We start from the raw sequence: 13,020 nt of genomic DNA on the forward strand, positions 1-13,020 counted from the left end.
TACCCGCCTCTCGATCTGGCCCCCCCACCCCTTCCCCCCAAACACACTTACCTGCTGGGATCTGTGTCTGTGCCTGCAGCTGGGGAGCTGTTGTGAGGGGAATGAGGGGCACCTGCGAGGCTGCTGAGGGTCTTTAATTTTTTTATGGATTTTGGGTCTTTTATCAGAGAATTTACTATTTTTTATCAGGGAAAACCAGGCTCTCTGGTTATTAAACAGATCAGCCAAGGGTGTATCCTCTGACACCTCCAAACCAACGATGGTGGATACCAGTTGCAAGGGGATGAATTATCCTAGATGTGCCCTTTACATATACCCTCTCTCTAAAGCATGCACTCCTGCCACTGTCAGGTAGATTGCTGGACTAAATAGACCAGTGGTCTGACCCTGACGCAGTATGCCACTACTTGTGTTCTTAGATGTTTGTACTATATTCAACAAACAGTCAGAGTTCAATGTAAAAATATTGTTTTCATAGTTTCATAGCTGTTAGGGGCTGAAAGGGACCTTACAGATCATCAAGTCCAGCCCCCCCCGCACTTGGGCAGGAAAGACCACTTGATGTGCTATATGTAATATTAAAAACTGATTTGGCTCAGAGTAAAACAGTTTTATCATAGAAGCCTATTTAGTAAATAAAGCTAAGAGGTTTTAGTCACTGAAACAAGGAAATTGAGTATTTCCTAACTGAATTCATACAACTGGTTTTGATTTTTTAGCAATAATCCCAGATTTTGCCAAAAAATGTTTCCACTAGCTGTGTAGCCCAGGAAGGGCTTAAAATATTTCTCCACCTTTTGAATAAAATTGATATCAACATGGCTATTTGGTTTAACAGGCCATCAGCATCTTATTTTGAAACATCATTATGCACAGACATAATTGACTGATCTTAGCACAGTCGTGAGATTTGCATTTGATGGTTTAGCTGCTGCAAAACACAGACTATTGTGTCTTAGTGGGATTTACAGAATGGTCTATTGCTTTAAGTAGGTTAATTTCTCATCAGTGGAATGAGTGGTGGATTATGAATATGTATATGTTACATAAACACATGACTACATTGTATAAAATATTAAGTAAGCTAAAAGATTTTTTCTCCAGTTCTAGCAGCTTTAGGATAGGTGAAGTTTTGGATTTATATGCCTGAGCCTTTCTTAAAGCATGTAACATTTTTGCTGACTAAACCTTTTACAATAATTTAGGGTGTAAAGAAGATTTTAAGAAATGCAATGAATACAGTAGATATTTTATCTCCAAAACACAGATTGCATGTTGTTCTGCTTATCATCACTCACTGTGTTTTTTAAATATGAGGGCAAGTTTTGTAATGACAGTTTTATAATCCCATTCTGAGTGGCTTCCTTAGTACTGACAGTTGAAATCTATACAGCAGTAGCATTTAACTTTGATGCAGATGCAGACCATTATGGTAAATAATTGGAGACCAAAATCTAGACTTTTTTTTATCAACTAACTGTTCAATCTGAACAAGAACAGAATGAGCTGACTTGCCCAAAGTATGAGTGTATTTTTTTATCCCGTGCATAAACACTCAGTTTTGAGTATATATTAAACAAATGCAGAACACTTAAAAAATCATTATTGCATTACACGATATTCATAGCTAAATGCACTCTAAACCAACTCTGCCACTGGTATGTTGCCCTCCAGCACTCTATTCAATTCCTTTCTTTCACTTCCCACCCTCTCAGACGACAAACCTGTCCTCACAAAAATCAGCAAGGAATTGTCTTTCCATTGCTAATGTGGTGACCTTTCCCCAAGCCAATTCATCTGCAGCCATAAGCCACCAACTTCAAGGACCCTTTCTTCCTTGATTTTCCACAATATTGTTCTTTACTGACTGTTTTCAGCCATGTCATTGGTAGATCTTCCCTCTGCCTTCCTTTAGTTAAGTTCTTCAAAGATCTGCTTGGGTACTCTCATTTCCCCCTCAACTATACCTGCCATTTAGCCAACATTGGCCACTTCTGTGGAACCTCATCACTTCTATATTAACAGCACCTAAATCTAGCTCTCCAACCCTTCAGGCTCATTTCTTATTTGGTCCCTGCCATCGGGTCTTTCACTTCCTTAAGCTAAAAGCAGTTAAAACTGCTTAGACAAGAATTTTTGGGTAAATCCAATATCTTTTATTAGATCAACTAAAATAGTTGGAAAATTTTTTCTCTGCAAGCTTTTAGGTACAAATACCCTTCATCAGGTTGAGGAACCATAAAACTACTCTTCATTTTTCCTCTTAAACTCTTGCTCTGCTCCTTCAACATTGGGAGGACAAGAGTGTTATGTTGTGTTATATGTTATTCCCCAGCACTTGAGTTCTGATTCCTCCTTTTCCTTCTCACCTTACATACAGGATCTTGATAAATCTTATAATTTGTTCCTTTGCAACACTTCTGGAAACAGCTCTTTCATCTCTCTCTCTCCTGTCAAAATCTAGTTTCAAGCCATACTTCCCTTCCTCTTCAATGGCTATAGTCACCTTCACCAGTTTTCCAGATTATCACCCACAGCAAAAATTATCATCTCTTCGCTATCACTCTACTGGTGTCACCCATACATGCTCCATGAGTTTTTCTACATAATCTTTGTTCCTCCACTTTGCTTTCAAGCTACAGCACACCTCTGTCCTACTACTCCTTATCATCATTCACTCTCTGCACTCCCTAGTTTCTGTTCACTCTTCTTGCCTTTTTGTTCCCTTTGTCTCCATCTCCCTCTCTAACCTTTGTGTCTGTTCCCCATTATGGTTGTGAACAGTTAAATGGCTAACTGATAAGCCCAGTGATAACCAGTTATAGCTTACTAGTTATCATTTAGCATGGGGTGGGAGGCAGTCCAGAAGGGAAGGGGTGGTGGGGAGGAAGCCATGTGGTGCCCCAGCAGCAACCAGGTGTCAGGGTGGGGAAGAATGGATTAACACCTATGGCTAGGTTTTGCAGACCCCAGTGCAGCCTCTTGCAGTCTCCTTGCCACCAGCAGCCCAGGCACTGGGCATGCCCCCTGCCGCCCACCACAGAGCCTGGGTTGTTCAAGGCAGGCAATTTGGGGATGATACAAGTGACTGTACCAGGGTCCACAGAGGTTAGCTATTAGGTTAGGGGTGGGCAATTATTTGGGCCCGAGGGCCACTTAGGGAGTTTTGGTGAGCTGCCACAGGCCTGGTCAGAACCCCCCACCCCACTTCCTCTGCGCCCCCTCCCCTCCCACAAGAGCTCACCAAAACTCCCTAAGTGGCTCTCCTCCACTCTGGCCCAGGCAGCTGGAATGGGGCTGCTAGCAGGCAGGGAGTGGCTTCTGGGAATGGGGTGGGCAGGCACGGCCACAATTGTGGGGTTGTGACAGTGCAGGACTGGGGCCAGAGGGCAGAGCCACAGTATGTTCCCCGCACCTGCAACAGGCACCATGGGCAGAGGTGTGCAGGGAATGTATTGTGGCATGGCTCAGCCCCGGCTCCTGTCCCTACATTATCACCATCCCAGAGTCTCCATGGAGACTAGCTGGGACCCGTGTGGCCAGGGTATGCATCTGGGCAGACAGGATGAGGCCATGAGTGGGACAGGCAGGCACAGCTGGGACCAGGATCTTGGGCCAGTGACAGCATGGTGCCAGGGCCCAAAGCAGAGCTTTTACGTCCCAACCAGTGCCTGTCCCACTGACATGCGGGCAGTGGATCATAGCTGTGCCCTGGGACCCAGCCCTGTGCTGTCACTGCCCTTCAATACCAGCCCTAGCCCAACCTGCCTGTCCTGCTCCCTGCTAGCCTGCAACCCCATCCCATCTGCCTGCCCATGTGAGCCCAGCCCCCACCAGTGGGTGCAGAGCAGATGGGCTGGGGTGTACAAGCAGCAGAGCCAGGTCCAGAAGCTCCAGCACCCAAAAAGAGCTGCCACTGGGACTGCCGGAAAGTGAGTCCAGCAGCTGCACCAGCCCAGCCCTGCTGCATGCCCAAGACAACGGGACTGGCTGCATGCACCACAGCCCAAGCTACCCCATGTTCCTGGGCTGGGTAGGGCTCGGGGATCCACTGTAGGCTGGACAAGATCCCTTGGTACACCAGATCTAGCCCACGGGCCTTATTTTGCCCACCCTTACATTAGGTACAGGGCAGCGGCCATGAAGAAAGAATGATTCTATACAAAATGTCATGTACTATACAAAATGTAGATCCAAAAGCAATGGTGTATATCGATGGTGCCCAAACTTTTGTCTTTCCTCCTGCAGGCCCTATAAACAGTGCCCTGTCTGCCCACGGGTCAAATGTGGACAGCAGTCCCCATCTGGCACTCAGGGCGGGCATAGTGGGGACCATTTGACTACAGGGAGGGGGATGGCAGGCAGCCTGGCCCTAAAGTAGCTCCTCAGAGGAAGGGGGACAATGGCTTGGTCCTATGGAGAAGCAGGGTGTCTCAGGCTCAACCCAGCCCCATGTGGGAGGAGAAGGGCCCTGGCTTGGCCTGTCCCTGTAGAGGGCTAGGGGGTATGGCTTGACCCTGCAGGGGGAAGAAGGGAATGTGGCCTGACCTGCTGGAGGTGAGGGGGCGCAGTGGGCCATGTGGGGCCTGGGGTTTGGGAATTTGGTGTGGCAGGGAGGGTAACTATATTAATGGTCACTGCTCCCCCAGTGTCAAATCTTCTGACCCTGGGGCAGCCCCATGGGCTGGATGCCAAGGCTCCATGGACTACATTTAGCTCACAAGCTGGAGGCTGAGCAACCTGGTTTATGTTTTACGTGTTAATGGATCCAGTATTTTAAACCATTTTCTCCCTCTCCCTTTCACTCTTCTTGAGCTCAGCTTGAAGTCCAAAGGGAAAAAAGAATTATGGTTGTGTGTCAGGCCTTAACAAACTACTCTGTGAAACAAAGACAGTAGATAATATGGTTATAATCAAGCTGCTAACACAAGGAGCCTGACTCTTCACAAGAGAAAATCAGATTCTCTTAAAGATGTTCATCATTAGTAGACCAAGGTAGTAAAATATAGGTTACAACAGGAGGTACTCAACCTCTGGGTTGCTAGCATGATTAGTAAAACTGAGATGCGTTCTGCTGATAGCCTCTCCAGCTGGATAATTGCATGTTTTCCCAAAAAGTAATCTCAGATGTTTCTAAAGACTTGCGGTTCCAACAGGCTGCAGAGAAACTTGACACTCATGTAATTGTGAGTACTATGAGAGACTACAACAGAATGTAGCGTAGACCCTAGCACTGTGCAAGTTGCCCCAACAGGACTCTGCGTGCCTCTTAAATTTTAATATATGATGCCCGTGTGTTGGACCTCTATTGAACCTCTGGCATTTATAAAATGTAGTGGGTTTGTATGAACGATTACAAGTAGAACCATTGGAGGCCAAATTCACAAGTATAAATGTACACACATGCAAGCATATGCATGCATACTCAACCATGTGCCCCCCTAACCTTATAAAGATGATAAAAGTAGTGCATTTTCCGCAGGCCTAGATATAAGCATGGTGAGTTCTACATAGCAAAATAATAAAGTGCATTTAAAATGGATGCCATCAGCTACTTCAAATGTCCCATCACCAAGGATCCTGGTTTTCCCTGATAAAAAAAAATACCAAATTCTCTGCTAAAAAATCACATATTTTCTGCTAAAAAACCCAAAATCTATGATTAAAACTAAAGGCCCCTCCACAGACCCTGCTCCCCCAGCCCTGCCAGAGGGGGCCTCTAGCTGCTAGGGCTACAGACCCAGATCTGCAGCACCCTGTCCCCACTCTTCCCCTTCTGCAACCTCGGGCAGGACAGCTCCCTTTTGCTGCATGCACTCGCAGGAGACAGGACCCGTGCCGCCCAGATCTGTACCCAGGGCAGGCATAGGCTGAGGCTGCTGCCCAGCCGGGTGGGCCTTGGGGCCTGGAGCTGCAATGCGCGGCTGCAGGGCCCCAGTGGGACGCAGGACGGGGCCATGGGTGGCTCCTTCAGGGTAGGGGGAGAGAGAGGGTCTGGAGCTAGGATCAGCTATGCACGGCTGAGCAGAGCCTGAGGGGCATGACCCAGTGTGGCTGGCAGCAGCAAAGCGGCCCTGGATCTCCTGGCCACTGCTTTCCCCGCCCTGCCCGCTGCCCTGGCAACATGCCTCCAGTGCCTACCACTTATTTGAGGGACACAGCCCCGCGCTGCTGCCCTCACTGCAGCCCCGTGCACAAGAGGCACATCACCAAGGCTGTGGGGGAAGCAGTGGCAAGGAGATCCCTAGCGGCTCCACTGCTACCTGCTGCACCAGGTTGTGCCCCCTGGATACCAAAGGCCCCAGGGGAGGGAAGCAGGGTGGCAGGGAACAGTGGTGAGGAGGGGGTCTGTTGTTCCCTGATGCCTTGCTTCCCTCCCCCGTGACCTGGCATGGCAGGGAGCAGAGGAGCTATGCAGAAATCTTCACTGCCATTTCTTGCCACCCTGCTGCCCTGGCAATGCACCTCCTGCGCACAACAGCATGGGGCAGACACTGGAGGCACATCACCGGGGCAGCAGGGAGGCTGAGCAGTGGTGAGATCCCCGTGTGGCACTGCTGTCCACAGCTGTACCGGGTTGCATCTGCTAGGCTTCGGAGGCCCCAGGGGAGGGAAGCAGGGAGCAGCAGAGCCCCTGTTCTCTGCTGGCCTGATCCCTCCCCTGGGCCTCCCCAACCTGGTGGGTCCACACAGGGATCTCACTGCTGCTACATTCCCCACCCCGCACTGTCCCAGTGACACACCTCCTGCACCTGCACCTGCCCCTGCCTTAAGGGTGCAGCTGCCCTCACTGCAGCCCTGCATGCAGGAGGTGTGTCTCCAGGGCAACACACAGTAAGGAGATCCTCACGCAGCATCCGTGCCCCCTGCCACGCCGGGTCATGGGGGGCGGAAGCTTGCAGCTGTTCCCTGCAGCCCCCCCAACCCCCACTTACCACCACACAGACTCCAGGAGCGAAGAGTGAGCCTGAGGCAAGCCCTGGGAGAGTGAGCGCCTCAGGCCCTGCCCTTCTCCCTCCCCCTCCAGGCTGGACTGGGGGTTTCCCACCCCTTTGCAAACAGTTCTTGCAGGCTGGAACTTTGCTGTTTGCAAAAGCGGGAAATCCATGCGTTTCTCTGCTAAAAGGGAAAATCTGTGTTTTCTCTGATAAAACTGGGAAATCAGTGGTTTTCTCTGTTTTTCTGTGAAGAACGGAAAATCCGGATCCCTGCTCATCATGCACCTTGGGTTGTCTTCTCCGTACATAAGTTCTGAAGATTTTTTTCAAACCATCTAAAACCATCATCCCACCCACCCCCTCATGGAGTTTCTGTTTTCTTAACAGACATTCATCTTTTATTTTCCCATATTCGTAGGCAGATTTTAAACTTTTCAGTGACATTGTCATCTTGCTTTTTCTTGCCCTCTAGTTTCTTGCCCAGTTAAAACTCATGGACTACAGCTTGCTGGTTGGAATCCATGATGTTGAGAGAGCTGAACAGGAAGAAGTAGAGTGTGAGGAGAATGATGGAGAAGATGAAGGGGAAAGTGATGGAGCCCACCCAATTGGAACACCTCCAGACAGTCCAGGAAACACACTGAACAGCTCTCCGCCTTTGCCTCCAGGAGAATTTGATCCAAACATTGATGTTTATGGAATAAAATCCCATGAAAGTGAGCAGTATTGCTATAAATATTTTTATGTATAAGATGTTTTCATCTTTTTGTATCAAAATCTCAAAGCTCTTATAATTACATAAAGGTAAAGTTGTATTGAAGTATATAATTTATGCTGTAAAGAAGGAAATGAATTGATTTTTGGTGCAACAAGAAAAAAGTTGAAGAGACCGCTCATGTTCTGCTTTGAAAATTAATAATGTATTTCTTGGATATTGTGATGTCTAACAACACAGTAAAACAGTTCTCCTACAGCACAAGCAGCTAATGTACTTGCTGAGCTACTTACACTACAGCATGCTGTGTAGAGGTACAATGATTCTTAGTCAGACTTCATGAAAAACAGTTTTTCCTTTTGGGAAATCTGTTTACTGCACATAACTGCTCTTTACACTGGCAGATAAGCCAATACTATCAGCAGTAATCCAGCAAAATGAGCAAATTGCTGTCTTAACATGTATACAAAAACTCACTATTTTTAAAAATACATGTAGACTTGGAGCTCAATTCTGTATTCCACATAAAATGTTGCTTAGAAGACTTCTGCAGAAGAAGCATGGAACTGGGCTATTAAGTCGGTACATAAAACTTTGAAGGACTATTTTGTTTCCTTTGGCTTGTTTAAGGAGAGATAATGTATCTGTTTTCTATTTAAGGCTCTGCTTTATATATATATTCATTGATAAATCAGATTGTCTTCTCCTTAAATGAATAGTAGGTCTTGTTGATTAACACAGAAGTACGGCCTCTATGCACTTGGCCAGTGGTCCATAATTATACTTCTCTCAATCATGGAGTAACTGGAAGTGCATGTTTGAATCAAATCAGCAATCATATTTTGATATCTGTCTGGTAGTGTTCTACTTTGAACTGTTTTCCACTTTCTTTAATAAAATAAGAGTGCAGCTAATCTTTAAATAAAAAGGGCCCAAGTCTGCACTTCTTTCATGCCTAAAACTTTGGCTGAAGATCCCTTCTCTTAAGCTGACAATTGACTTTTACAGTCTCTTGTACCAAATACAGAAATGTTGATTTATAGTACACTGATTAACATTTTTTTGCTGCCATGTGTTCACTATTTTGCAGGTGCACCTAGGAAGGAAGTATACTTTATGGCCATTATTGACATTCTTACTCATTATGATGCAAAAAAGAAAGCAGCTCATGCAGCGAAAACTGTTAAGCATGGCGTAAGTATGTGTTTTGCTTCCTCTAGTTCCACTGCTGTTTCTGAATGCTTGTTATATAATGGTCCAATATAACATTTTAGATTTATGGAAGACCACAATATAGATAATGCTTGTTTTTCAGTTATGCTAATGAAACATATACATATTTTACAAACTACATTACTGTCACTTGTATTGTAGTAGATAAGGAATTTTTCCTTCTGTCATTATTGTGGGTCACCATTCAAATACATGAATAACTTTAAACAGCTTTACTCATCTGGGCTCATTCAGGTTAAGTTGCTTAGATGTACAGGATCAGGTCCTTATTTTTCTTTTTAACAAAATAAATTTGTATTACTTCACTGTTCCAAATTGCATTACAATTCTCAACAATAAATCCTATTTATGAATTTGGAAATGTATCATTTTTGCCATACACTACCAAGACAGCTGAAAGTGGAGGCAGCCCTTCTACAGTCATTAGCTGGCAATTACTAATGGACTTTAAATGTAGTCAGCATGTAAATCACACCTCTGCCTGAACTATTTTTTATCTACTATTGTTATTAGCAACAGCTAACATTACTACAGCTAGAAGAGATTAGAAAATGTATTTGCAGTTTACTTTGTTCATTTGACAGCACTTAATGCATAATCGGTTTCACTGCTTGTACAATGATCCAACTCTCACTGAACTCAATGGGAGGTTTTCTGCTGATTGCCACAAGTTTTCCCATCTGTAAAATAAAGCTAACACTATCCACATGTGTGCAGAGGGGCTCTTAAAAAGGGCTTCTGCTGAAAAACAGTAGTGAAATGCTGAGCCTGTTGGTCTGCAGGTATTTCAGTGGACCTAGGATGTAAATATATGCATATGTGAGAAAGTGTTACTGTTACCAAGCTGATTTTTGTCTTTTAAAGATAAAGTGGTCATTCAGAGAGTTTTATATATGTTAAACAAACAGAAATCCATGTCCTAGCCCATTGCCATCTCTTATGTGAAGGACACTTGAAAGAAACCTGCAGTGTGAGATAATTATATGCTGGGAAATAGAAGGCATTTTAAGGTACAGTAAGATATTCTCCAAAAATGGAGTGACTGATCTTGCAATTAGGCCAGTAGCAGCTGTAATTGCTCCCATCAGAAACTCTCTTTGACATCAGCAGGGGTACCTATATGTGTCCACCTAACTTTGTGAAGTATCAGTAAGGAATTTGTAAGCAACTGTTTACACATAAAAACACAAAAAATAACACTGCTTTCACCCTCCCCTTTCTTTTTTAATTCTCTGTCTAGGCTGGTGCGGAGATTTCAACAGTTAACCCTGAACAGTATTCAAAGCGCTTCTTGGACTTTATTGCCAACATCTTGACGTAACCTATCACATTAAATAGGACAGACACAAGACCTGGGGACAGCAGCAGTGGCTACAAGAATAAGGGGGGAAAAAGGAACTCAGAGAAGTGTTCATCTTGCAGAAAGCAACCCCATTGTTTACATCTGCTGGCAAAGATGACCGCTACAGGGTGGAATATTTGCTTTAACAGCTGCCTGATATTCCCAGCATAGTTCTAGCTATTTCTGACTTTTTGTGTGTGCAAAAAAAATAAAAATATAAATTAATTAATTAAATAGCTCAGCTTTACTCGGAGTGCATTGCGAAGGCAACATTCTGATGCTACTAGCTGACTTGGAATGAATGAGCAAAGAGATGTGGGGTGGGGGTGGGGGAAGAGCAAATGCATGTTAAATTTACAATATTGGTATCAAATTGTAAACTGTGGATCAGTTTATTTTTTGAACTGAAAGGATGCAAGACAGTATTCATGATGATGATGATAATAATTATAGAAACCTTACTGAGAATGTGTTACACTTATACCCTGCACGCTGGCACTCCTTAAAAAATAGCTGCAACATTAAGCTCTTGGTGCCGGAAGCTTTTCCTGTTAGCTCCCTAGCTCTATTGCTACTTTTTTATTTTCTTTGCATCAGCACATTGCATCAGGAAATCCAGACTCCGAAGCGTCAAAAGAGCTGATGTCTCTTGTCTTACAAGGAGCTAATGCCATATTCATGCTGTGTATATGTTTTTGCCACAGCGAATTAATGTTGAGGGAAAACCCTGCCTATTTCACTTTTATTACCTGAAGTTTTTTCATTGTTTTATATTCTTGCAATATAGGAACTAATAATGTTACAAGGGGGAAAAAGCTTATTGGAAGAAGTGCATAGTTTTGGGCAATAGTAGCTACATTTTTCAGCACAGGAAAGTGCATGCAATGGTAGAAATCTCTACCCTCCTGTAATTTAATGATAATCTGAAGTTTAAATGCTTATGTTGTACTTTTTAAACAGTGGTATTTTATTATAAATTATCCCTCTAAAAATCAACCCTGAATTTTACTGTTTACATTATTATTAGGAAAACAGGGATACTTTTGAATTTCAGAGTTTGTGTACAGTATGTGATTTTTGAAGTTTACATGTAAAGTTTATTTTGCAGTACAGATGAGGTAATCCGTCATCTTTCAAGGTGTAACATGCAGTAGTGTACTAAAGTGAACGTCTCATTCACCTCCATGGTAGAATCTCTTTTACGATAAATGGAGAAAAATTGTTTGAGGTATTTCAGATGTTCTTTTTATCATCTTAAATTACTTGTTTTACTGTTTACCCAATTTGATTGTATGATACATTGCCTAAAACTGTGTTGATCATGTTTATTTTAACCTGTTAACAATTTAAACAAATATATTGTATTTACATTCTTTTTTCCTGTATCTTCCTGAATAGTTCCAAGCTTAAAAGAGACAAAATTAGAAATGCCTAAAGTTTATTACCTACTTATACACTGTGCTAAAGCTGTGCCTTTAAAATTCTTCGTTGAAACAGTTAGATTTTGTAGGCAATTTAAAAACAAAATCACACCTTCCCACCATAATTTATAACTTAAACCCAGGAGTGCCAGGATGCCTTCTCCAATAACTTAATGTCAGTGCTATTAAGACTGCAACTGTGCATAATGTATGTAGTGCTTACTTCAAAGAAATCTATTTAAAAAGCTGCAAATCATGATATCTTCAGCAGCCAATGGCATTACCGCCTTTATTGCTGTATACAGTTTTTTCCCTCATGGTTTTGTTATCTTTGACTTGGTGATGTTAGCAGTACTGTAATGTACGTGTACAATTTGTATTTGTATGTATTTAAATAAGTTGATACTGTGGTTTTTTTTTTTTTTTTTTTGTCTCCCACTCTACCCCAGTCCCCCAGGTTAACTCTGGTATCACACACGTTTGTTTTTTGAGGTATGCAGTGGCTTCTAAAGGTATGAGACTGCAGAGAGACCCTGAAGTAAAAAGGAGGTACACATACATTGTTCAAGCAAATATTTAATTGTGGCCAATTAGCATATGCTTTTTAGAAGCTTACAACAAAGCTTTCTTTTTGTCTGTAACAGTCTTTGTCACTCATTATTGTTGATAAACATTATTTGGACAGGTGAGGAAGACTCACATTGTATATCTTAGTGCTTAGACTACACTCCAGACATGAGCAAGGCTTTATAAAATAAAGCACTTTGATGACTCACTAGGTAAATCCTTTGTTCCTGTGTTGCGACTGCTTTTGATCACTTGCAAATGAATTTTGGATACTAAAATGAACATATAACCTATATCTCAAAGAAACAAACAAGAACTAAAGATTCTTCATTATTCTGCAGCCTCTTTCTCTCCCCCACCCACGCTTGCTCTAAGTGGTTTGAAAGGTTTTTTTGCCTTTGCTTCTTCATGCTTGCATGTAATTTTGGAGGTAACCCAACGTGTGCTCTGACAGCAGATATGAAGATTTGTTGGTAGTGATACTGTGCAGTAACATAAAGGTTTAATTCAAAATTGAAACTTACTCTGCAGCATCTTATTTGCAAGGGGATTGACAGAAGAACTTTCATAAATAATATAACACCTCAGCCAAACCTGTTATTAAAAAATACTCAGAAGTAGGTTAGAATAATTCTGGCAGTTATAGACAAAAAGCCTTTTGTGTTCTGCCATTACAAGGCTTTGATTGTCAGGGCTTTCAACACATGATGTTGTCTGTGCTGTGTGCTTGTTTCACTGACAATACTATAGGGGTTACAATGCCAGGGTGGCACCAAAAGGCAGAGAAAAGGCCTAATTCACAAT

The 13,020-nt window shown here is 43.3% G+C and overlaps 1 protein-coding gene across 2 annotated transcripts in view; it reads left to right on the top strand.

Moving 5' to 3' along the window:
* Positions 1-12,425, top strand: part of PIP4K2A (phosphatidylinositol-5-phosphate 4-kinase type 2 alpha) — a 105,664-nt gene extending 93,239 nt beyond the window's left edge. For both annotated transcript variants that reach the window (XM_019532119.1, XM_019532128.1), the window contains 3 exons: positions 7,411-7,654; positions 8,744-8,847; positions 10,127-12,425. In XM_019532119.1, coding sequence (XP_019387664.1) covers positions 7,411-7,654; positions 8,744-8,847; positions 10,127-10,207 — 429 coding nt within the window. In that variant the 3' untranslated portion in view covers positions 10,208-12,425. The remainder of the gene's footprint in view (positions 1-7,410; positions 7,655-8,743; positions 8,848-10,126) is intronic.
* The last annotated feature ends 595 nt before the right edge of the window (positions 12,426-13,020 follow it).

Source organism: Crocodylus porosus, unplaced genomic scaffold (genome assembly GCF_001723895.1).
Source record: "Crocodylus porosus isolate Cpor-Errol unplaced genomic scaffold, CroPor_comp1, whole genome shotgun sequence".
Classification (NCBI taxonomy): Eukaryota; Metazoa; Chordata; order Crocodylia; family Crocodylidae; genus Crocodylus; species Crocodylus porosus.